Source organism: Lytechinus variegatus, chromosome 5 (genome assembly GCF_018143015.1).
Source record: "Lytechinus variegatus isolate NC3 chromosome 5, Lvar_3.0, whole genome shotgun sequence".
In the NCBI taxonomy this organism is placed as follows: domain Eukaryota; kingdom Metazoa; phylum Echinodermata; class Echinoidea; order Temnopleuroida; family Toxopneustidae; genus Lytechinus; species Lytechinus variegatus.
Genome location: NC_054744.1, coordinates 17,129,631 through 17,154,548, shown reverse-complemented (window position 1 = coordinate 17,154,548; position 24,918 = coordinate 17,129,631). Strand labels below are relative to the sequence as shown.

General features: G+C 35.4%; 2 protein-coding genes across 4 annotated transcripts; one reads left to right on the top strand and one right to left on the bottom strand.

Annotated features, from left to right (window-relative positions):
- Positions 1 to 2,403: 2,403 nt before the first annotated feature.
- LOC121415598 (degenerin deg-1-like) lies at positions 2,404 to 12,843 on the bottom strand. Of its 2 annotated transcripts, none has more exons than XM_041608871.1 (10): positions 12,092 to 12,843; positions 10,915 to 11,127; positions 9,747 to 9,853; positions 8,904 to 9,067; positions 8,173 to 8,380; positions 6,661 to 6,733; positions 5,713 to 5,770; positions 4,320 to 4,393; positions 3,765 to 3,840; positions 2,404 to 2,741 (listed from the first exon to the last, which is right to left on the bottom strand). In XM_041608871.1, the coding sequence occupies exons 1-10, from the start codon at positions 12,481 to 12,483 to the stop codon at positions 2,583 to 2,585; spliced, it is 1,524 nt and encodes a 507-aa protein (XP_041464805.1). In that variant the 5' UTR covers positions 12,484 to 12,843; the 3' UTR covers positions 2,404 to 2,582. The 2 variants fall into 2 exon arrangements, with proteins under 2 accessions (XP_041464805.1, XP_041464806.1); XM_041608872.1 differs by having other exon boundaries at positions 9,747 to 9,790.
- A 3,446-nt stretch (positions 12,844 to 16,289) lies between these two features.
- LOC121415597 (peptidoglycan-recognition protein LB-like) lies at positions 16,290 to 23,596 on the top strand. Of its 2 annotated transcripts, none has more exons than XM_041608870.1 (7): positions 16,290 to 16,996; positions 19,193 to 19,229; positions 19,614 to 19,777; positions 20,101 to 20,236; positions 20,764 to 20,854; positions 21,839 to 21,894; positions 23,053 to 23,596. In XM_041608870.1, the coding sequence occupies exons 1-6, from the start codon at positions 16,859 to 16,861 to the stop codon at positions 21,867 to 21,869; spliced, it is 597 nt and encodes a 198-aa protein (XP_041464804.1). In that variant the 5' UTR covers positions 16,290 to 16,858; the 3' UTR covers positions 21,870 to 21,894; positions 23,053 to 23,596. The 2 variants fall into 2 exon arrangements, with proteins under 2 accessions (XP_041464804.1, XP_041464803.1); XM_041608869.1 differs by having other exon boundaries at positions 16,291 to 16,996; positions 21,786 to 21,894.
- The last annotated feature ends 1,322 nt before the right edge of the window (positions 23,597 to 24,918 follow it).

The window sequence follows — 24,918 nt, the reverse complement described above, 5'->3', positions numbered from 1 at the left end:
GTTCACAGTATTTGGGCACCTAAAGGTGATGCCCCCACCCCCCCTCTCTCTCTCCCTTCTCTTGTGCAGTATACAATCGCTTTCGACGACAACAGGCATGACAAGAGGCAGCTACATTAACGACATCACCTCACCCATCACTACCACCACCCTGTTTCTGCATTTGATTCCCCCTTCTTTTATTACTAAACTCTCCATATCATGTCTCGATATATCATGTATATAGGCCTACTTGCTCTTGCGATTTTCATTTTTGAAAGAAAAACTGGGAATGCTTTAAATTGTATCTTTGACATGGAGTTTGGTATTCCAACCTACCCTCTTGCTTGTATGTGGGGCCCGTTTCGTAAAGAGTCACAATTTTTCAACTACCTTGGTCCCAGCGCTCAACAGCCAATCACAGTCAAGTATCCATGGTAGTATAACTAAGTTACCATAGTTGTAAGTCTTGATGAAACGGGCCCCAGATGTACCGGTATTTCACATCCCAATAAAGTGTTTAGAATTGTCTGTACCTGGAACAATTGTTGCAATGGACAGGAATGTTTGCGTTTCGCCTTAGGGAAGAAGTGGAGAGCGCTCGAAAATGTTCCGATCGTATTTACCTTGTCTGCACAAAAACGTCTCCATGACATGATTCATATAAAATGCCATGTCATAAGTAAAGTCGATGTATTGATTTCAAAGTTTTATCATTTTGTTTTCAAGGGACGTTGGGATAAAATGAATGATTTACTAGTATAACAAACACACATTGGCTATTAGCTTGTAAACTATTTTATGAATTTAATGAATATATTACAAAATACAGAAGAAATATGAGAAGATATAATCAATATGTAATAAATATGTGTAAAACATGAACTCTGCACATTTCAAGATAAACCGTTCATAAATGTTATATCGTAAACAAGTATGGTAACATGAATAACCTAAAATACACTGAATCAAATTGAATTTCCTTTTTAGAGGTGTCTCAGAATTTATAACGTAAAGAGTAAATATCGATTAGGAACGGCACATGGTGGAGATTTGTTATTTTCATGTGACTATATACCAGGTTTATTGAAAGTAACAGCTTCCAAATTTTACATGGACTTATTAGAAGAGTGGGTAAATATAAGACATACTAGAAGTACAGAGTTTGGGAAAGTGGTGATTTTTAATAATAAGCTTGTTCGATATAAAGGGAGTTGTATATTTGATAAGATTCTATACGATAAAGGGGTTTATAGACTGCATCATATTTTGGACAATAACGGTAAACTAAAATGTGATACACATTTTCTTAATTTGAATTTAGATGCAAATGATGTTGAAAAGATTAAGCATATTTATGCCTGTTTACCTGTTAGTTGGAAGAACAATAGTGAAATGAATGCAAAGCATAACTCTGGAATCGATTTCAATTTGGGTAAGAAAATTACTAATTTGATGTTTTTAAAATCAAAAGAAATATACGAACAGCTGTTATATAAAAATGAAATTAAACCTTCCATTTTTGACAGAATTAGAACGAATTATGATCTTACCAATAAGGAAATAGAAAGTATATTTTTAAGACTAAGATATTGCACACTGAATAGTCGATTAAGGGAGTTCCAGTATAAACTCTTGCATAATATTTTATACACTAACCACCACCTTTTCCGTTTTGGTCTTATTTCGACCAATTTATGCTCATTTTGTGAAAGGGAAGAAGAAACATATGAACATCTATTTTATACTTGTGAATTTTCAAAATCACTTTGGGATCTATGTGCAGGAAGTTTAAATTTTGAAATAGATAAATTTAGTTGGCAGGAAATTCTTTTCGGAAGCAGGAGAAAAGTAAAGGTAAATATCAATTAATTAATCATGTCTTGATTTTAGTTAAATATCTTATTTACAAAAACCGAGAATTAAAAAAACCTCCTTCATTGATTGAAATAAAAAATAGTATTAGGGGGGATCAAAGAGAAGAAAAGAAATTAGCAACAAAGAGGGGGACTCTTACAATCCATTTCTGTAAATGGGAAAACTTAAATTATATTAGACCATATACTGGAGCCCAGAGCCAGTTCTCCACCGGATAGGGGATGGGGGTGTTCAAGGGAGGGTTGGGGGGGGGAATGACAAGGGCTGAGGAAAAAAGAAAAAAAATCATAATCCTTTTTTCTTTTATCCTTTTTTCTCTCTGATCATGTCATATTTTGTTAATAGTTCATTCTGTAATTGCTGAAACGCATTAGTATATTAATTTCTAGTATTTTTGAAGTTTGATGTATAAGTTGTATAATTATATTGTAATGGATTTATTGTATAATTTATAATTATGTTTCAAATAGTTTGTACAAAGTATGTATGTTGATTTGAGAGAATATAATAAAACATCCTTTAAAAAAAAAAAGGAAACATCTATTACACATTTTAAACATACAGAAATCTTTAAATAAACTCTCTAAAGGTAAACAAATGAATATATCTCTTTAAGGTTCCCCCATAAAAACATGCTTATATATTGCTTGAAAAAATAATGCATTTTTAAAATTTCACATGCAATTTTCTAGAGAGACTCCTAGAGGCCAACTGACAGATATCCGTCATGTCTTAATAGGCTGCACTCGATTGCGAAATAACAACTTTTTACAAGAGATCTTGGATACACGTAGCAGTAAGAAGATGACTTCAAATACACTGATGAACGACATCCCTGTGAAGAGTCCCATCAATCCTCCCCAGTTACCAAGGATGTTCGGGATCTAGAAGAGAATAATAATAATATGAAGTTTCGCTCCGTGACGTATGAAAGTTTCAAGGACGCAGTAAATGTATTGAAAAGGCCCATCAAATGACAATGAACAGCTGGAGGTCTCTGTCAAAAATTGGTGAACCGAAACAACAAGTTTCGTCCAAGGTTTCGGAGCTGCCGAAAAATGGCAAATATGTCGTTTCTTCAGAGTCCAGGACTGAACTGCAGTTTGGATTCACCAATTATTCGTTTTTTGGTCAAGGGAAGGACACCTGACAACACATTTTCTTTGTTCTTGAATCCTCCGTACATCGATGCGCGAAAACTCCTCAATGACGACGACGGCGATGGTGACTACAATGATGATGATAATGACAATGAGGCTGTTGGCGGCGATGGTGTTCGATGATAGCGGTTGTACATGATGGTGATAATGATGATGATGGTGATGATGATGCTTGCGGAGGAGGCTATGAAGATTTTGGTGATGGTGACCGTGCCGATGGCATCGATGATGATGGGGATGATGGTAATGACGATGCTGTTGATAATGATGGTGGTGGTAGTGGGTAGTGGTTGTGGGTAGTGATGATTATAATGGTAATAATGATGGTGGTGATGGTGTGTGTGGTAGTGTTAATGATGGTGAGTGGTGATAATGATGAACAAGAATAAGAGAGAGGTGCGCAAATAAAAAAAACTAGAGAAAGATAGATGAACAAAATTTAGTCATCAAACAAAAGGAATTTATATCTTTCCATCCATCTATCCATCGAGCAATCTACATGTAATTATTCTATCATTCACGAATTCATAAAGGGTTGCAAAGTTGTCATTTAGACAGCTAGTTTCTCCCAAACAGTGATTTCTTCGACAGAGATGACATTGTATTTTATACATACATGTAAATGCAAACTGTATGGTGTACGGATTACACATCAAAGAATGGGGGGGGGGGGGCTGTATGACCAACAAGTAAATCGTCCCATGGTATTTGAAAAATTAAAATAATGTCTATATTCGGTATACTTACAGAGTATCTCGGTACTTGCACCACGACCTCGTTATTGAGGGTTTCATAGTATATCTGAAGACGTATAAGATTTCGCCTGAGAAATACAAATAACCAACATTATTTTTGATGTTAGATATTTTGCCATAGCGACCGTTTCTTCAGCATTTCCAACTTTGGGTGTACAATTTTTTATGGTATACTTTACTCGACATGGTTATTGACTGTTGACAGTTTCTTTGAATAATGAAAAAAGAAAAAGAATATTAAAGATTGCGCCTCGTGGAATAAACACACACACACACAATCATGCTTTCTTTGCAAGGAACGGTATAGATTTGATTAATATTCACTATAAAAGAAGTAAACCGTTATATCACTCAAGGAGGGGGGGGGGTTGCTATTTTTCATTATTCATTTCTTTTCATGAAAACTAATCTCTTAACCTTTCTTCACAATGCTTTCTGCCTAATCCAGGCTAAGGAAATGCTGGTTACATGGAATGAATTTACAACATCGAGAAGCATGTAATATTCGAAGGGGAGGGGTGCATAAAATCATAAAATTATGACATACTTCGCTCTCTCTTCATCTTCTATCAGGGTTCGTCTTATATCAGGATATCGGGAAAATCTGGTCGTTAGATGGTCCTAACATGCAATGAAAAAAATTACAAAGCACAATGAAATAATCAGTGATACATCTATTTACATAAATGATGAAGGTGTTTCGTATGAAATCCCAAATCTTCTGCAATAAGATATTGATCCGTTTTGTACTGCACTCGACCCAAGTGTAGTAAATGGACAATTTTATTGACAGCATGCATGATTGGCAGGAATATTCATCTTTAGTACTGTTCAGAGGAATAGAGTACCGAAGTGTGACGTCAGTTGCCATGGTATCATGGTGGGCTAGTTCTAAACAGAGTCGCAGCTGACGATCGTTTGTACACATTCTATAGCAGCCATTTTCTCCTATGAGAAACACACACACGCTTTCATTCGGCGGGTTCATTTGTTTAGAACCTAGTAGTAGAAGTAGTTATTGTAGTAGTAGTAGTAGTAGTAGTAGTAGTAGTAATAGTAGTAGTAGTAGTAGTAGTAGTGTAAGAGTTGAATTTTGCCTTATTTAATCTTGTTTTCACACTTTGCTTTCCATACTTTTCTTTACTTCCTATTTCTATACCATTGTCACACACCTGTTCCTCTCATTCCTTAGTTTCTTCATCACATCATTCCATTGCCATTCCAACTCCATGCATCTCCACATGTTTCTATTGTCCTTTTCTCATTTACATTCATAACATTCTTCTTCATTCATATCATCTTACCTCATCCTCATTGGTTCACCTTTCACCCTTGGTTCTTCCACTTCTCTGGGTTCTTCCATTCTGTTTCTTTATTGGTTGAATTTATCATGTGACATTATTTTTGAATATATTTGAATGTATAATTTGTAAAGGCAATGCCTTGTGAGGTCTAGATTGCTGACCAATAAATCAGAGCATCACTTGACTTCATTTAGTCGACATCTTTATTTTGAGTTTAGTTCAGCTTCAATTATATTTTAGGTTCTTCTTATTTGGTGATTCTGGCTGTTTGATATGATTTGAGTTTGCTTGTTTTACGACTGATATTGTGAGGTGTATCTTTGAACATTTGGCCACTCTACAGTAGTAGTAGTAGTAGTAGTAGTAGTAGTAGCGGCAGTAGTAGCAGTTTCGTGACGATGATGATTCAAATTAAACTGATCATTATTGTTATTTTTTAGCCTACTGATACATTGATGTCATTATTATAACCTAACCACAAGTATATTTCATAACTCATATCATTGCAATATTATTATTGTCCATTTTCATAATCGTTATTATCATTAATATAATTGTTGTTTTTGCTGTTGGCGGTGATTATTTACAGTTCCTTCTGCTGTGTTGCTGTACAAACCCTTTGACAGGTTTACTTACCATGTATCTGTCTGACGGCCAGTCAATAGATGATATGGTTTTCTTGAAGTTTCTTTCCCTGAACGCGATGCGACAAAAAAATAATAATAATAATTTTGAAAATGGAGAACGAACAACATTAAACATATCTTTCTTATGGATTATGCTCACTAGCGGTTTACTATCATGCTTAAAATTATTATGGTTATTATGTAATTTGAATGAAAAGATTAATACTTGAAAATTAATTACGCGTGATTTGTTTTGTTTATATATATCTCTATCGGGCAACTTTATCTTGGATTAAAATAATGCCTAGGTTATACTATTAGACGTTTTAAAGCTACACCGGTCTGTAAAATATACACGAATAACATCGAGGAGAAATAGTGTAAATTAAAGATACAAGACAACATCATAACTTACAACGATCATCATCAAAACAACTATGATTGCTATCCTCGCCATTGTATTCATGAAAATCAACAATAATAATACTGACATTGATAATTTAAATTTCCAGCCTTTAATATAGGCCTACACATTTAGATTAATTATTGTCATACAATACATGTTATTTTCCGTGATTCTATATTTTTCATCGATCATGTCTGACTCCCGTTATATGCATTAGTGGCGGGTCGAGGTAGGAGACACATCAGACCCGTGCCCCCCCCCCCCCCTCTCCCATCGTTTGAGAGCCATATTTTTTGTTCTTTTTTGGGGGAGAATGCGCAAGGGAAAATGGGAATAAACTTCTCTTTTCTTTGGCGTGGAGCTGTCATTTGAAAAAAAAATAATATCCCCTTTCGAAAGATCCTGGATCCGCCACTAGTATGCATATACACTCGTTTTGTCGCAGTCACATCTACTCCAGACCAACCGTTAATACATCGGTAATAACGTAATAACCTTTGGTCGGTCTTGAGTCGGTTTCGTTGGTGTGACTGAAGACTAAATGAGACTCACTCGCACGGTAGAGGGCAGTAGCAGTCCAGATTGTTGTTAATGTAGAGTTCTTGTACATTGAATAGACAATTTCCTATCCGAAGAAATAAAAAAAAAACAAATATTAATCTTAATATGGTAAATGGTACCTGATTGCTAAGAGAGCATGAATGCAAGTAATATCTCGGTCAGATCTGATCTACAGCGGCCGTACGGCGAGACAGCCGTTTAAACATTTTCTTTTGTAATCACCTGGTAATAGCTGCATATAGTTGGTTTGAATAAAGATGAATAATATGGCTATATTCGACTCGCCGTACGGCCGCCGTAGAGAAAATGTGACCGAAGAACCTGACAAAAGGGCACTAGCGCACCAAGTAGGAACCTGGGTCACCAGAATCCGACACCCCGCTCTGTGTAACCGACTGAGCTATTGCGCCTCCTAATGTCGAAGCAAGGTTGCTTATTTTCGGGGGGGGGGGGGGAGTAGAGAGTAAGGGATGTAGACTGTATGTTTTTTTTTCTTTATTCACGCTTAACAAGCCAAGTGCAGCTAAATTTGAGGAAAAAACGGAGAAAATTGGAAGAGAAAATAAACAAATAAATCATTTACATTTTATTTTACAAAAATTACTGAGCTTCCGATACATTCATGTCAATTATAGTGATTGCAAATTTGACAGATCCGTAGATGTCATTTGTATTTCGACGGAGATGAAAAATGGGCCTTGGTCATTAATTGAGCGATTTGTAAGATTATACATTTCTCTAAATTGTGGATTATTCAAAAAACGTTAACCTTGTTATAGAATTATTTTTTGAAAGGAATGTCACAATTAATAACTTATATTTTGTTCTACAGTAAAGGAATTGAGAATCGAGAAAGAGTAACCAAAGTTGGCCTTAATAAAAAAAATACACTGATTTTACTTTCAATTTGATTAAATTCAAGTTTAAATCCAATTACAACTTACTCAATTCTAAAAATCGCATACACAAATACAAAATATATGGTTAAGCAATCCGCTATCGGAAAGGTCATAGTATTTGTATATTCGCAGCGTGGAAAATAATGAACCTAACACTGTAAAAACTGCGGTGTTAAAACTGACACAAATTGGTGTTAAGAGGACCACAACCTGAGATGTTAAAATTACACACTAGAGATTAAACGTAACACCAAAGAGTGTAAATGTAACAACAAAAGGTGTTGCAATAACACCTGTAGGTGTAAAACAAATACCACCAATTTAACACCGGTGTAAAATAACTGGTGTGGTCCTCTATAGAGGAACACACCAGTTATATATGTACACCGGTTAACACCAAAGTTTTTGCTGTGTAACATCCAAGGTTTATTGATAAGGGCGAAAACTTTGACTAGGTTTCACCATGATTAGCATAATGATTCTTTTTTATTGGACTATTACAGCTAATAATGCAGGTCCTTTTGAAAATATAAAGAATTTCTTCTAAACTAACTATACATGTACTATAATTGTATTTGCCGATGACAATTTAGTATGGACTTACGTTGAGTAGTGTTAAGGACATCACAATGAGTATAATTTAGAAGAATTCCATCTACACAGCCACATCTGTTGATCAAGCTCTGTTGGAAACACAACTTAAGGCAGTACGCAACGGTATAACTGGAGCTGTTGTTCCTTACTGTGAAGTTTGTACCTTCGCCATTGTCTTCTACACAACTCGTCATCTCGGGTAAACGCTCTACGACCTCCTGGTAAATAAAGCAAAAAGAGGAAAGAAAATCACTTACGAAATAAACAGTCTTTTCAAAATCATAAATATATATTTCAATTCAGTCTCTATCTTTACTTTTTCCGAATCTTTCCTCTGTCTTAACTTCAATTATCACATTTGTTTCGGACTTTGTACCAGATGGGATACCACAGGGTTCGTCTACTGGACCAGTCATATTCATTATGTTAAGTGAAACATTGAACCTCCTTATTATACAAATATCAATTCATGTAATGTAAAATCCATGTTACAGTGATTGGGAAACACAATGACTGGTTCCCATTCTAAAGACCCTTCAAGAATCTACGTTTATCAGCAATTTAGCATGCCCGATTTTGAAAACAAAAAGTTTATTCTTTTTACTCCTGTTTACGTGCACAACACTGCCGATAACTATTCAAAGAGCCCGAATGAAAAAAATCTCATCGTTTGATCTCGAGAAACTGCATGTGATACCACGAAGAATGAGATCTAGACCCAATAGTCATCAGATAACTAACCTCTCGTATGCCTATAGATGTCGCCATTCCAGTCGCAACATTGATCCCCTCATCCTCAGGAAGCGGAAGTATATTTTGAGGATGAATAGTGACCTTTGCCCCCCGATACGGTGATAGGAGCCCCATGTATTCATCATCTTCTATCCACAAAGTGAGATGTAAACCTGCGTAAAGATACAATATTATGATTAAATATTGGTTTTAACATGTTTAAATTCAGGAGCCGCCATGTATATAGCTTGGTGACGCCTTGTATATGTTTCTTCTCTTTTTTTCCTACGGGGGGGGGGGGGGGGGGGCGGGGGCATGGACGGCGAATAAATGTTTTGATTATGGGGATATGCCGACTTAAAAGAGACAACAGTGGAAGATGGTACTCGATGTGACCGAGTATAGGGGTTAGGGCACAGCAAATAAAAATCGAGATGTTATAAAAACAGAATCCCCCCCAAAAAAAAAATTAAATAAATAAACAAATAAAATAATAACAATAATAATAACAATAAAAATAAATAAAAATTGATATGCTCTTGTCCTTTCCATAACACAAAGTACACCATCACAAAGGCATCTATTTTCTCGATGATCTACCTGTCGATGTTTCGATATGATTTCGTAATATCTGTTTCGTGCTTCTCTCGTGTCCCTAATGATTATAAACTTCTCTTTCAAACAGATATCAGTTTGAAGTTGCTGCTCGATTCGAACCCCAAATTCACCCAAATCGACGTCCATCATGTCCAGTATGAGTCATTAAATCAGTGTCTGTATGTTTGCTCTTTAAAGGATGCATTGTTAAACGTTTGAACACAATAATCAACAGTCACGAAAAGTACTTCTTACCATTCAAAGCTCCCGTCTTGCTGGTTGAAATCAGATCTCCATTTCTACCAAAGTTAAAAGTGAAACAATTTCCGTAATATCGACTTTGCAAAACTTCAAATTTGGAGCTGAAAAAGAATAACAACATGAGATCAGTAACGTATAAGTTCATTTGAAAAGAAAAGTAAATATATATATCTTCTTGTTAAAGTTTATAAATCTTTAAAAAGGGTTATAAAGATCGAGACAGCATTAATGTTGTATTGTCCTAAAGCCAAGTGCAAATGGGTTAGAATGAATTGACTAGTTTTGAATTAAATCATTTTCAATTGATAAAGAATAAGCAAGCGCATCTCCATGTCAAGTTTTTCTACACAAATGCAATTACTACTCCAGTTGTTAATTCTCAGACGAAACGTTTTCTGACCGTTCTTTTCAGGAAAAAAAACATAACTCCGAAGACAATGTTTATCCATCTATTTTTTTTATGGACTACACACCTAAACGTAGAGGCAATTTTCCGAAATGTTCAAACTCAATACTTAGACCTACGGCTACCCTTACAATTTTTTTGATCTCATTAATGGATGTCCAATGAAGTCCCTATTTTAGCTTAAAGGATGATACGAGCTTGAAAGTATGATGATGTCACATCTCCCGCTTGTTCTTTTGTATTTTATTATATGAAATTATGTTTATTCAATTTTTTCCTGCGATAACTAGAACAAATGGATTGACAACTGATTTAGTGCATTATATAAATTGCTGCAACTTATTTCGTTATAAGGGAGACATATTTTCACATAAGTATGAAAGAATGAAAAAATATGATTTTATGTGATAACATAAGAAAACGGAAAGTGGAGATGTGACATCATCAGCCCATCTAATGAATATTCATGACGACTGTTTTCACAAAATATTGCTAAAATTTAAACTTCAATAACTTTATTATTTGCTTTCCCATCTTTGATGAAATTTTCGGCATTTTGCTTAGTGAATTCTACTCAATGTATTAAGATAATAAATAAATATTTTCAACCCGGACCATCCCTTTAAGGTTTTTTATGTGCTTGGCAGCGACAATTTTGCGTTGCCGAGGCTATGTGTTGCTTGATAAAACCTGTCCTAGGAATGACGTCGACGTATTCGGTCGATACCGTCACCCTTTGGAATAATTAGTATTTACCTTGCATTACAAGGTTGCTGATCATAAGTGCACTGAACGATAAACCTCTCCAACTGATGTCCGTATCCCGTCAGTTCTTCTTTCGTTGGGTTCACTACGTTGATAAGGTCGCTGAAGTCGTCGGCTTGGGAGGCGGCATAAAACCCCATCCAGTCGTACTGATCGTCGACCTTAGACCACAGCCCATTCTCTCTTTCTTCGGCTTCAGGTTCACTAAAGCAAAAGAAAATAAAAAAACAATTAAAGATCATGATTTCATTAAGTTTATCAGTTTCGGGCCTACTGCATGAAGTGTCAACTCTAACAATTTCAATCATGTAATCACCTCTCATTTGATTATTATCATTTTCGTTATTATTAGTATTGTTATTATTATTATCAATTTCGATTGGGGCCTACATCTTACAATCTTTTCTTTTATTAGAACCCTCTACTTTAAAAAAAAATTATTGGTGCGTGTCAAAATCTGCATATGTCATGCGAATAATGTAATTGTTCAAATTAACATGATTCATTATGAAATGTTGATGAATGGTTTACCAAATTTATACTCTTAATGTTTAAGGGTCAAGTCCACCTCAGAAAAAGGTTGATTTGAATCAATAGAGAAAAATCAGACAAGCACAATGCTGAAAATTTAATCAAAATCAGATGTAAAATAAGAAAGTTACGACATTTCAAAGTTTTGCTTATTTTTAACAAAATAGTCATATGAACCAGCCAGTTACATCCAATTGATAGAGTCAATGATGTCACTCACTCACTATTTCTTTTGTTTTTTATTGTTTGAATTATATATTATTTCATTTTTTACGAATTTGACGATTAGGACCTCCTTGCCTGAAGCACAAAATGTTAAAATAATGGAATTCCACATGTCCAGGGAGGAATGAAACTTCATTTCACATGACAATGACGAGAAAATAAAAATATTTCATATAATAAAATACAAAAGAAATAGTGAATGAGTGATGTCATCAGTTCCTCATTTGCATACTGACCGAGATGTGCATATAACTGTTTTGTGAAATGAAGCGAAACTTTAAAATGCCATAACTTTCTTATATTACATCCGATTTTGATGAAATTTTCAGTGTTATGTTGTTGATTTTTTTCTCTTTTTATTCAAATCAAGTTTTTGTTGGGGTGGACTTGTCCTTTAAGAAGGTTTCATTACTTTACACTCTCTGTCTTATTGACCGATTCCTCGTCTTCTAAATATTCAGATATAAAAATATCATCGACTTCGATCAGCCCCTCGTAGTTCGTATCGTAAAGCCTCGATCTCCGAATCCTATTCACATTACAAACCGTCACGGCAGGGAAGGCCTTGAAGGTCGTCTGGATGATGTCTATCTTGGTCGAATACGGGGAAGCAGAGTAATCGCTATAAACGTTGGCAGCTTGTATGCCAAAGAGGACGAAAGCGAAGATGACGATGGCGAGCCAGCACAGACGGAAGAGAAAATGACCTCGGGCGATCATGTACCTGACTCCGTGAACGGTGGTGTCTTTGCCGAAGTCGTATACCGCCTCACCTACAGTGTCATCATCATTGTCGGAACTCATGTTGATCTTGGCGTTTTAGTAAGATTTGATATTTTTAAAGTTTATATTGATTAACTAATAGAGTAGCAAATAATATATCTACATCTACTACTGATTCGGGATATCCGAAGCTATCCAAGAGTATTCACCTCCGTCGGCACATTTAAAGGAACGTTTAGATTAAAGTTCCATGATTCAAATTACTTAAAGTTTCCTTGGGACATGCTGAATAATCATCAATAAAGCTAAAATACAGCAACAAACCAAGTTATTGATATTGATAAACCTCACGTTGCACTGGCGCGACCGGTGTTAAACGCTTAAATGGAGAATCGACCATCCTTTTAGAAAGAACGAGTAATTTCCGCAGCATCTAACGCGCGCAGTGTCGCATTTCTCCAAACCATACCTCTTATTATATGAGCACCTGTCACATAAAGCCCAACCTCCTAAATCATCGTTGATCACAATCGACAGTTAGCGTGAATGTAAATTCTAGTTTGGTAAATCATGTTATGAATCCTTTGTCTTGACTAAGGTATAGCAGGGATCTAATCCTGACGATCGATGATGTCAGTGGCGGATGCAGGGGGTGGGGGACAACTGGCCCGTGGTCCTCTTTTGAATGCCATTACAAAATAATTGTAATGGAAATCGAGCTCATACGTAGGTCGCAAGTGAAAACCATTTTTTCGGGGGAGGGTCAGATTTTCAGGACATAAATACCCCACCCTTTCCATTTGAAAAATCCTGGATCTGTCCGTGGATATGTGGTGTAATCTTACTTATTTTTTGTAACGTGTTTACACATAATTTTTTCTTTCATCTTTCTGTTAATTTATCTATGTACATGTAATTACAATTATAAAGATTTTTTCACATTTTGATGAGGAATACATTTTGTTTGAATTTTTATAGATTGTATGCAAGATATTAATCGCGAACGGAAAGTTGGATTCAATATGAAATACAAGCTTACTGGTTTGTAAACCACAGCCATATGAATATTTTACAAAAATTACGAAATGCACAAAGGGCTTACATTTTCAATATGCCGATAATATCTTGATCATTAAAAAAATAATACTCTGGTTTTCAGATCTTACTGCGTGGATTTGATAACTTGAATAAAAAAAGGTTTATTCATGTTTGAAAGTAAAGACGTTCATTTTTAAGCATTTCTTTGTCATTTTTTTTAAAACTGAACGCTGTTTTGTTTTTGTTTGATATACAATCAATTAGTCAGTAATTATGGCGATTATATTGGCTCGAATACAATTACTATAGTAATGTTCTTGGTATGCACTTTTACTTAGTACCATCACCCCTCGTCTTTTATTTGAATAGCATGGCACGGAGCATTGTTGTCACCAATTAGTCCATTATAATTAGTGTGGGGGTGAAGAGAAGATGGAAATAGATAGAACAGTGTTGTTGAGAAACTGAGGGAGATAAAGAAAGAGATGGGGAACTTACATCAATCGATCAATAAAAAAAATTGATTGATAGTTGGAAAGACAGACAGATAGATAGATGAATAGATAGATAGATAGATGGATAGATAGATAGATAGATAGATAGGTAGATAGATAGTTGCGAGGCAGAGATTTGTCAGATTTCCATCTATTTATATGTATGTCTGATAGTTAAATTGGTCAGCAATGATATCGACCTGCTAATTTATTTCATAGTTAAGAGAGAACAGACAGAGAAATAGTGTGGGAGGGATTGAGAGAGAGGGGGAGAGGAAATAACACAAGAGACATGGACAAGACGTACGAAATTTGAGAGTATGGAGCAATATAAAAGGCTACTGGTTATTAACTTCTGACGAAAAAGACATGTGTATCTTTATAACAATGAATGTATCAGTTTCGATAATGACATAACAAAGTTGCTAAGGGCTATTAATTAAAGTGGAGGTTATCTTAAAACTTAACAGCTAATTGACAAAAAAAAAAAAGATTTCCCAATCAGTGTGATGAGAATTTATCTGTCAAATAGTCTGTACTCAGCTAACTGGATAATGAGAACCTACAAAGGGTACCGTATAATCATTGAGTCCTTTGAGTTTCTTAATTATTGGTGAATTATGCTAATTACGTAAATTTCACAAGAGTCGCGATTTTCTAGACCGAAATTGGGGATCGAACTTTTTATCTAGATTAATGGATTTAAATATATATATATATATTTCGTGAAAGTTGAAAGAAAAAGGCATTTAAATATTGATAGAGAAGATCAATTAAATCTAGAAGGGGGCGCTTCGTTTCTTCCTTAGATATCATTCCCCTTGGATCTGCCATTTATGCGCTGAATCTTTATTACTAACCAAGAAAAAACGATTTTCTTACATTCATTGGTCAATAAACATTGGAAGCTTCTCATCATTCTTTTGTTTTCAACCAGAATAATAATTTTTAAACCATATTCACCTCATTTCTGACTGATTTTTATAAAACATTACTGTATGAATGCCAACGTTTTACTATTTTTGTAATTCCCCATTTTTAGCGAAGACGTTAAATCTAAACACAAAAGCAAACAATCATTTCCATTAATTATTACGTAATTGCCAATATGCCTATATCAATTCTTGTCAATATTGGTTCATTTACTATTACCACCTTAATTTTACATCCCCTCACCCATCAGATAATTAAGGTTATTGGTAGACTGCAACTCACATATTGTTTCTCAAAGAATCACTCGTAATAAATGCGTGCATTCCTTTCAAAATATCACATGTAGATTATATTGCATTGCTTACACTTCCTCAAATGTATATAATATTATTTTCTTCCATGAAAAATATAATCCTACGATTACAGCCTTTACCAAATTGGGTTTACATGCTTGGACACTTGTGCGAGTGCATGATGTCAGAAGGAGGGGGTGTGGCTATAAAAATAAATTACTGACAAAAAATGAATATCACATCCACCAATCACTTTTTCTGTCAGCCCCCCCCCCCCTCTCAGTACATACCGCTGGGAAATATTTGGAACGATTTGTGTATACATTGTACCCCATTCCCTTTGTCAAAACACACAGATCTAAATAATCTAGTTGGCCTGATGCTATGTTGATTTTTTTTAATTATTATTTTGTCCCCCTTAAAATTTGCAAACTTACCTTTCCGTCGAAAATTTTCATGAAGTATAACCCATACTGTGTAAACAGACCCATTCATTTTAATTATTCAAACCACACGCTTGCAATAAGCTCGACCGCATTGCTCGCTCGCTCGTATCATTATTCTTCAGCATTCTACGTAATTTAATCCCCCTATAGGAAAACGATTCCTGCCTATATACTGCCATGGAAATATCTATCCAACGATCCTGCAGGTACAGGCGTATCAGGATATTAGGATCGAATAATACAACATTCAGTTTCGATTACATACATTTACATAGATCTATTTAAAGCTTTCTTTATTCTCCTTTTTAGCTTCTCTTTGCAAAAATAGAAACTTGAGATTAAAAAGGAAGTACTCTGTGCTGAGAGGGCGCCCTTGACCATCTGTCATGAAAGTTGTGAGTGAAATTTAATCCCACATTTTCACTAAAAACCGGCGGAGGACACACGATTGGTGACATGAAAAGTTATTGGTCTTTTTGAACAGTGTTTCGTGAATTTTTGGGGACGAGATGAGTCTTAAGAGGCAGCTGAATACTCCAGAAAAGCCGAATCCGAATACGAAAATGGGGAAATCGAATATGTTTGAAGTGCTACGGGATGAGCTGATGGACTCCCCCGCGTCTTCGGCAAAGAAACCTGATGAATCTCCGATGAAGCAGAAAGATTTAGCTGATGCCAAGAACAGCGCGGCCAACGTCAGACGAGGACTCACTCTTACGTTTGATGAACAAGAAGGAGATGCCGATTCACCTCCACGATGGTTCAGTAAGTTCACCAGCATGTTAGATCAAAGATTTACTAATCTAGAACATTATATGGAGATGCTTGTGGTGGAAAAGGTTGAGAAAATCAATGAGAAAGTAATTGTACTATCCAGTTGGATGAGGTTGTCAGGGAAGTGAACAAATTGAAAGCTGAGAACGAGGTTCTGGTATCAAAGCTGGACGACCTTGAGAATCGCAGCAGGATAAATAACCTGGTATTCCATGGGATCCCAGAAAGCCGTGGAGAAAACACCCAAAAGCTCGTGGAGAATCTCTTTCATGATTTTGTCGGAGTTCAGCCATCCAATGATGTTCCCAAGATATCTATTGAGCGTTGTCATCGCACACCCACTGTCGCACGAGCAGATTCACAAGCAGCCAAATCCCCAAGGGTCATCCATGTAGCTTTCTCATCATACGCTGGGAAAGAATTTGTGCGCAAAGCATGCATTGCTATATTTAAGCAGAGCACCTACCAGGGGCAAAAAATGTATGTTTCTGAAGATTTTTCAAAACGCGTGGCTGAGCTGAGAAGGGGAAAACTAGACCAACTCAAGAACTTGAAAAGAGAGGGCAAGAAAGCATTTTTATGTACCCGGCAAGGTTGGCTTTTAGAGACGCTGCAGGTAAACTTCATGTTGTTGGTTAAATATTTATTAGCGTATGTACAAGAAAACCTCATTTTATAAGAAAGCTGTTTACACAGTATACAGCCAGTCGGTTTAGCTGAATCATGGTATTTACAGTTGACCTTTTGCTGGGTCTTTTTATTTTTATGTTATATTTTATCTTTAAGTAGACCAAACAGATTATCTTTTGCCAGAAGTCAGTTTTTAGTGCATTTGTGTGTGTGTTTTTTTTTGCTTATCTTTTCATCAGTGCACATATGAACAGGACTGTGTTTTGATTTGAAGTCCTGTCCTTTTATTATGTGCCCGCCTTCCTTTGTCTTGTCTTTAATAATAGTTTTTAATCTCTTTTGTTTTTTATTTATATTTATTAATTGTGAGAAGAAAATATACCCATATGTCATGAAGATCAACCATAATTTGTTGCTTGTGTTTTCCAATTATGATTATCCTTTTTTACAAAGCATGGTTAATATTTTCCTATGTGATTGTTTTTACAATGAACTGCAGCTAACATTCATATTGTGTAAGTTTTGTATGCTTTGCTTGCTGGCAGTACCTTATTTCTGTTTGAAGAATTCAGCAGGCCTGCCTGTATGCATCAAGGTGGTTATTCAATTGGCAGACATCATCCATTCAATCCTGATCTTTATTCTGATTAATGATTGTGAAGCTTAGCGTGTAGTTTTACCAAGCAGACACCATGCTTTGTATTATGTGTTTTCTCTAACTTTTTCCCTTTTTTTGTTATATTGTAACTATTGTTTTACATCTATTTTAAATCATTGTAACAATCACTTGTAAATTTGTAATTTTGTTGATTCAATAAAACATATAAAAAAAAGTACTCTGCGCTGAATTATCGTGGGAGTACTGAACAAACAAAAACATGCTCGATAAAGAAAAAGAGAAGAATGGGGAATATGAATGCAGCTTTTGTGTTTAACCTCTTGTGTATTCCTGTTAGTTAGCTCACATTAGTTGAATGAATGATGCACGGTATATTGTGACTTGTTGAAACTGATATTGGCGAAATTATGTGGAAGAGTAATTTAAGAGTAGTTCTTATTCTTGCCGTCTGCAAGGCAATCTTTGATGGGGTTGTATACGCGAGGAAGGATAGTCAGAATGATCACAAACACATGCACTGGAAGGTATGTATCGAGCTTTTATATTTGAATAAACACTATCCAATAATTGAAGTGAAATGTATACTTCGCACAAACATTCATAATTTCCTCATTGGTATCATGTTGTATATGAATGTACTTGATATTCTCGTCTCCTTCCAATAGTGACATGAGGATAGTGTCCAGTTTGACGGAAGAAATGTGATATTAAATCTTTATAACCATTTCAATTGATGAAAATTTCCCTACGTCAGAATAAATAATTGTGTTTATTTGCTTTGCTTTAATTATTGCGGAAACGCAAATGTGGTTACTTATGCAATATGAAAAATATACCATATAAACTATATCGTCATAATACATTCATGTAATGAAAACAAAATAAGGAAGCGAGTATAAACTTCACGCTTTTAATAACTTAAACCTTAACTATAATGATTGAACGCAGAAGACCGCTGTAATCAACAACTCTGGGGGTAACATTTATTTTATATCGTCTTTATTATAAATCATAAATTTGTCTTTATTTCGCAGATCATTGACTTTTTACCCTGTGATGTTTTAATTTATTTTTCGTTTACCGTTACTTGTATGTTATTAATATGTGATTTAGGCCCTATTTGATGATATTTAGTTTCGTTGCTAATATCACGGCTATCGTATAATTGATTTGTCAGGTATTACCTGTATGCATGTATATAAAATCATCGCTCCAGCGAATTCAGTGTACGAGCCACACACATTATTAATGTGTAGTTCGCCTGAATAAAACCATTCAATTTATCATACCCTTATATATTGTGTTGACGTACACCACTATTCTACTATATCACGACTTATCATTTGTATTCCACTATTGATTACACACTGCTCTTGTTTGGGGGAATCCCCATTCCTGCATGGAATAGTAGTCTATATTGCTGAATCGAATGTTTATCTAAAGGCACATTGATCATTGAGCTGTATCATTCGTTTGAATACAGATTATTGATTATTAGAAACTATAGTCTGAATTTTCATCTTAGTAACGTCATTTTGTTATTATTCATTGTTACAACTCCAGGCAGATATCGACGATGGGAGATTGATGGATTCGACTGGTAAGCTTTCCATCTCGTATGAATTATGTAGGCATATTCTGTTTCACTTGATTATTTCATGAAATCACCCAATGTATTGGACAGAATGAGTACGAGGGAAGTTTATCTTTCATGTCAAACGTGACCCTAGTTTAAAATGCAATCGAAAACAATCACGTTAAAGCTATAACAGTCTAATTCTAGATTATTGGCAATGTTTTGTAAGACACTATTGTTACGGCCTACATCATATACGATTAAGTCCAGAAATAAATTAGGAAAATATCCAACAAACCAGGTTAAATGATTAATTTCATCATTCAGCTCGTCATTCATCCCATATCAAACAATGTTAAAAGGGCTTTTACCATTAGCCCCCATTTTGTATATTTATACCATTCACAGACAAGGCGTGTCCAAGGGTTGTTACCCGTGAAGAGTGGGGTGCTCGACCTGAAAAGGATAGGTTAGACATGGAAACTCCTGTTCCATTTGTGATATTACATCACACCAATATGCCAGAATGCTTCACCTTGAACGACTGCTGTAAGATGATGCGATCCATACAGGTAAATTGCTTCTTCTTCTGCCCCCCCCCCTCCGCCCTTCTTTCAACAGGGATAAATGTGAGCCAAATGTGTCATTATAAGGAAAAATTTACTCACTTTTACCTAACGCTATTAGTAACTCGCTGTTTAATTTGTGTGAATTCATATTCCTACAAAAAGTGCTCGTTTCTTTTCCTTTAAAAATGATTTGTACAATTCAGCTTACACCTCGAGTCGATCTGAAATAAGATATAGGCTTGAGTGTTATTATACAAGTATTATAATTGAAGTTTTTAAGGTGTTGGTCTCGGATGCAGTCTTGAAGTTTGTTCGATTTCGTTCAGGATTTCCACATGGACGTCAGGGGATGGGACGACATCGCATATTCTTTCCTGGTCGGCGAAGACGGTTTGGTATACAGAGGTCGAGGATGGGATACCGTTGGTAGTCATGCACCCTGGTATAACTTCAGATCATTAGGTATGATGTGGATGATTGCTACCAGGGCGATGGTGATGGAGATCATGTGAATATGGTTTTGTTTGTGGTGATGATGACACTTATTATGAAGACAATAAAATGATGGGGGTAGTGGTTGTGGTGGTAGTAGTAGTAGTAGAAGAAGAATAAGTAGAAGTAGATAGTGAAGAAGTAGTAGAAGTAGTAGTAGAAGAAGAAGTATTAGCATTAGTAGTAGTAGTAACTACTACTACAACTAGTAGTAGTAGAAGTAGTAGTAATAGTAGGAGTAGTAGTAGTAGTAGTAGTAGCAGTAGTGGTGGTGTGTTGTTGTATATTGGTGAACATTTTATTTTGATGATGATGATGGTGTTGATGATGATGATGACGATGATGGTTGTGATGATGATGATGGTGTTGATGATGGAGATGGTGATTATGATTTTTATGATGTTTATTTAGTGGTGATGTATGTGAGGGTATATTATGTGGAAAACAATCATCTCATCATAATGATTCATACCGTTCTTGTTTTCTTTCTTTTGAAGGCATATCTATCATGGGGAATTTTACAACGAAGCTTCCGAACAAGAAGGCAATAGAAGCTGTTGATGAAATCATTAACTGTGCGATTATAAAGTGAGCCTCTAATTTGCAAAGCAATTGAGTAGTAGCAGTAGTAGTATCTTTATGCAATTCAGTGGGGGATCGGGGGGGGGGCACATCCGGCGGCCCTTGCCCCCCCCCCCTATTGAGAGGCAAAATAAAAATATATAATGTAAATATACCGTTGTAACCCAAGTGAGCCCCCCCCCCCCGTTTTTTTAAGTGAGGACGCTTTTTTGCTCGTCAAATATTCCGCAGACGAAATGACCTTGAATTTTTGGTGAAAATCTTTTTTGTTTGTTTTTATCTTTTGCTTGTTAAATTTTCATTGGACAAAGTGACATAAAATCTTATGTGAAAACCTTTTTTTTCGCTTGTCAAATTTTCCTCGGAAAAATGTGCCCCCCCCCTTAGAAAATCCTGGCTTCCCTAACATGGAGCGTTTGAGAGAGCCAGATCTCCTTGTGTTAATAGCTCCTCCATGCCCCTAATGTAATGTAACTCAATTCATTTTAAATAAACGTTTATTTTCTTCTATTTTCACAAAATATCAATTTTTATTATAATCTGTACAATAATTAGTCATAAAAGAGTACAAATATTGTATATGTATAAGATTTGTTAACAGAAGAAGGCGTAATTCCCTAAAAGCAAAAGCTTGTGGAGGGATATGTCTCTTACACAGAATGCGCTTGGTCTCCTTTTGGGGACGTGTTTTAAAGTTGAAAAGAAAGGATCTAAGATCACACTAGATTTTTGAGAAAATAATATTTAAAAAATCGGGGAATTAGCTGCCCCCGTCCGCAGTAAAACAATGGACGTAGGATTTTGATTAATAGCTTTGTCATATATTTTATACATTTTTCGCATATTGCATTCCATCCCTTACTTTGACACCCCCCCCCCCTCTGCTTCCCACCCCATCTCTGCCCCTCTTTCTCTCTAACACAATCACATTTCATAGCAATAAACTCAAGTCTGACTACTTTCTCTATGGTCATCGTCAAGCTACCCCAGACAGGACCTGCCCAGGCCAGGCTCTTTTTGACTTGATCCAAACTTGGCCTCACTGGGTAAGAAATTTGAATCAAGTGTCGTAATTATTCAAGCTAATCTTTATACAAAATGATAAGAAATTACTCTGCCATGATGTTTAAAACGATTACGTACAGTAACATTCTTGAATTTTAGTTGATATACGCTTCAAGAGAGCGAAAAAAAAAATCAGGTTTGTAAAAACTATGAAACTATACCGACAATCTGTTGAAAAAATGCACATACTTTGAAGGTAATTACTCAAACTCCTAAAGATTTATTCTAAAAACGATCCATGTAGACGTATGTCCAATCTTAAAAAAAAAACAATACATGCCCTATATACCCTATTTGTCCATATTAATTGTAGGACATCTGTAGGAGGAGAATTTTCGTTTTGAAAAGGTTATTATACCAGATTCCGTAACACAAAGGTTCGCAATCCATCGCTAAATACTATTGACCAATCTCTGTAATAGCTCCATGGACCAATCAAGAGCTGGGCGTCGTGGCGTGCGCCTGTAATCCAAGCTATGTGGGGAAGTTACAAATTGATGCAGAGGTTCGAGGTTCGAGCCTTGGTCACGTCTTTCGGATGGTGACGTTAAAGGTCGGTCCAGACGTAAATAATCATATCTGATTGCTACACGCAAGACAAAACTCAAATACACACACACACACTCAAGATCATCGTTACATGCGCGCTCTGTTTAAAATACTGACCGGACGCCAATTAGTGCGGTTATTTCATATTTGTAATTCATCGCAAACGTTTGTGTTACGGAACCCTGACTTCCTGAACATTGTGGAACGTCAAATTCGATGTGCAAAATGTATTTCATATTGACCTTGAATAGATTTTTTTTTCCTAAATCTGATGAAATTGAAAAAAAAATAATTGTGAAGTCTATGTAGCTTCATTACTTTTCATTTTACCTTAATCACCTGGTTAAATTATCTACTTTGTCATTCGACCTTTTATGCAGATGAATGATTCTTGATATTTTTGATAAAGTAGATGAAAAGATGTTAAGCAATTACTGTGGGATTTTTCAAATTATTTCAGCTCTAAAAAATCGATCACACTCATTCGAAAAAAATATCATTAATGATTATTATCTCTAAAGAATAAAATCCTCATTTTTCTAACATTGTTAATACCTTTTTTATATCATTCTCTCATGTTCTATCGACAGAAACCAGGAGACCATTTTCCACCAAAGCAGTAACAGACAAAAAAAAATACAACTTCTTACTAGGCTTAATAGGTAATCGTGTTCACTTTCGTAACAAGGAACAGACTATTCAATCATCACAGAAAATAAGGATTTTTAAATATTTATTTTCTCAAGAAACTTAATGCTTCTCTTCTCTAGCAAGTTATTACTAATATCATTGGGGAAATTATATTTTGAAAACTGTAATATGCCTGAATATTTTTGCAAGTGATATTCATATAATTTTAAATAATAGAAATATGATTAAAACCATCCTACGCAGACATCGGAAATCATTTGAAACGTTAAGTTATAAACGCTTAAAAAACAGTCATACTTAGTGCAATATGAGTTTACAAAAAACTAATAATAGCATGATTTATATAGCATTTTTATCAATTTGTTTTAGCTCCGTGGTACTTAAAGTTCAGTTCAAATAAAATATACAAATAGGCCTTTTTTATAAAAAGAAAACATGACAAATAACAATAGGATATAACTGTTTGACTTAAAGCTGTACCAACAATATTCGCTTTTCATTGCTCTGTTAAAAACGAAAATTACGGAATATCTATATGATACAGCTATGTAATGAATATGGTTTTACATGAAGTTTTGCTATAGTACGTACGAGATGATGGATACATTTTATTGTTTTAACCTTTTAGTAAATACATGTTCTGCCATTCTTTGCAATGTAATAATTCGTAAAATGTAGAACTGGTTATGTTCGCGTAAAGTCAAAACTGTCAAAAAAAATACAAATTAAAACAATTTTCTTCTCAGGTCTCTCTCTCTTTCTTTGCTTTGTTTGGTAGACTTTTTCATCTTCTAAAAACATGAAGTCATGAGGCATGCATATTGCTACATTTACCATTGGCAAACAAATCGCATTAATACTGCAACCTAAAATTTAAAAAGATTCATTCATGGTAGGTCAATAGTACAAATACTTTTTAATTATTTTTTTTTTAACATTCGGAGTATTATTATCTTTATTCTTAATAATAATATTGCACAAAAATCCATCTTAGATCGTACTATCAAGTCGCAATCGACTTCACTCGGTTGGCCATGAAGAGTTTGGTGAAAGTAATCTTTGTGATTCGGAGCGGTAGAAAGGCGACCTCAAACAAACTGATGAATGACATACCGGTGAAAGAGATCCATTAGCCCGCCTATATTACCCAAGATGTTTGGGATCTGGGGTAGATGTTGAAAGAGAGAACGAACAAGAGAGATGGAGAGAAATGAAAGTGGCAGAGCGATGAATAGTGAGTGTGTGGGGTGTGGGTGGTAGAGAGAGAAAGATAGAGAGATAAGTGTGCGTGTGAGACAGAGGTCGTGGGTGACGTAAGAAGATGATTATGAAGAGAATCAGGGAAGAGAAAGAGGAAGTTGAAGTTAGGGAAGGAGACAGAGACATAACAAATTGAGAGAAACAGACAGGCAGACCAACCCCTCCCCCCCCAAAAAAAAAATGAACTAAGAAAGAGGAGGTGAGATGGAAAGAAAATGAATAATACATGTTATCTGACTAAGAATTCTATCTATAGAGAGATTAATATTCATTTATTCCATTATATAGAATACATCTGAAAGAAAGTCGGTTAGTACAACGTGATAAACCTTTTTGCCAAGTTCTTTTCAGCAAAAGTGAAATAATTCATCGCCAACTAGAACCTTTTGAAACAAATCAAGACACCCACCCGTCCGTAATATGCTTGATCAGCCCTGACAAAAGATTGGTTTGCCGATCTTTTATTTATTTCTATTTATTTATTTTTGTTGGGGGTACTTACTGTATATCGAGGTACTTGCTCAACTCTCTCCACGTTCAGGTTT

Bases quoted from the DNA above. Each gene is read 5' to 3' on its own strand.
- LOC121415598 (XM_041608871.1), bottom strand. From the start codon at position 12,483: ATGAGTTCCGACAATGATGATGACACTGTAGGTGAGGCGGTATACGAC. The intron at 9,854-10,914 runs GTAAATACTAAT...ATTCTTTTTCAG, and splicing joins CAGCAACCTTGTAATGCAAG to CTCCAAATTTGAAGTTTTGC. The intron at 3,841-4,319 runs GTATGTCATAAT...TGTATTTCTCAG, and splicing joins GAAGATGAAGAGAGAGCGAA to GCGAAATCTTATACGTCTTC.
- LOC121415597 (XM_041608869.1), top strand. From the start codon at position 16,859: ATGTATGTTTCTGAAGATTTTTCAAAACGCGTGGCTGAGCTGAGAAGG. The intron at 16,997-19,192 runs GTAAACTTCATG...TTACAACTCCAG, and splicing joins GGCTTTTAGAGACGCTGCAG to GCAGATATCGACGATGGGAG. The intron at 19,778-20,100 runs GTAAATTGCTTC...GATTTCGTTCAG, and splicing joins AGATGATGCGATCCATACAG to GATTTCCACATGGACGTCAG.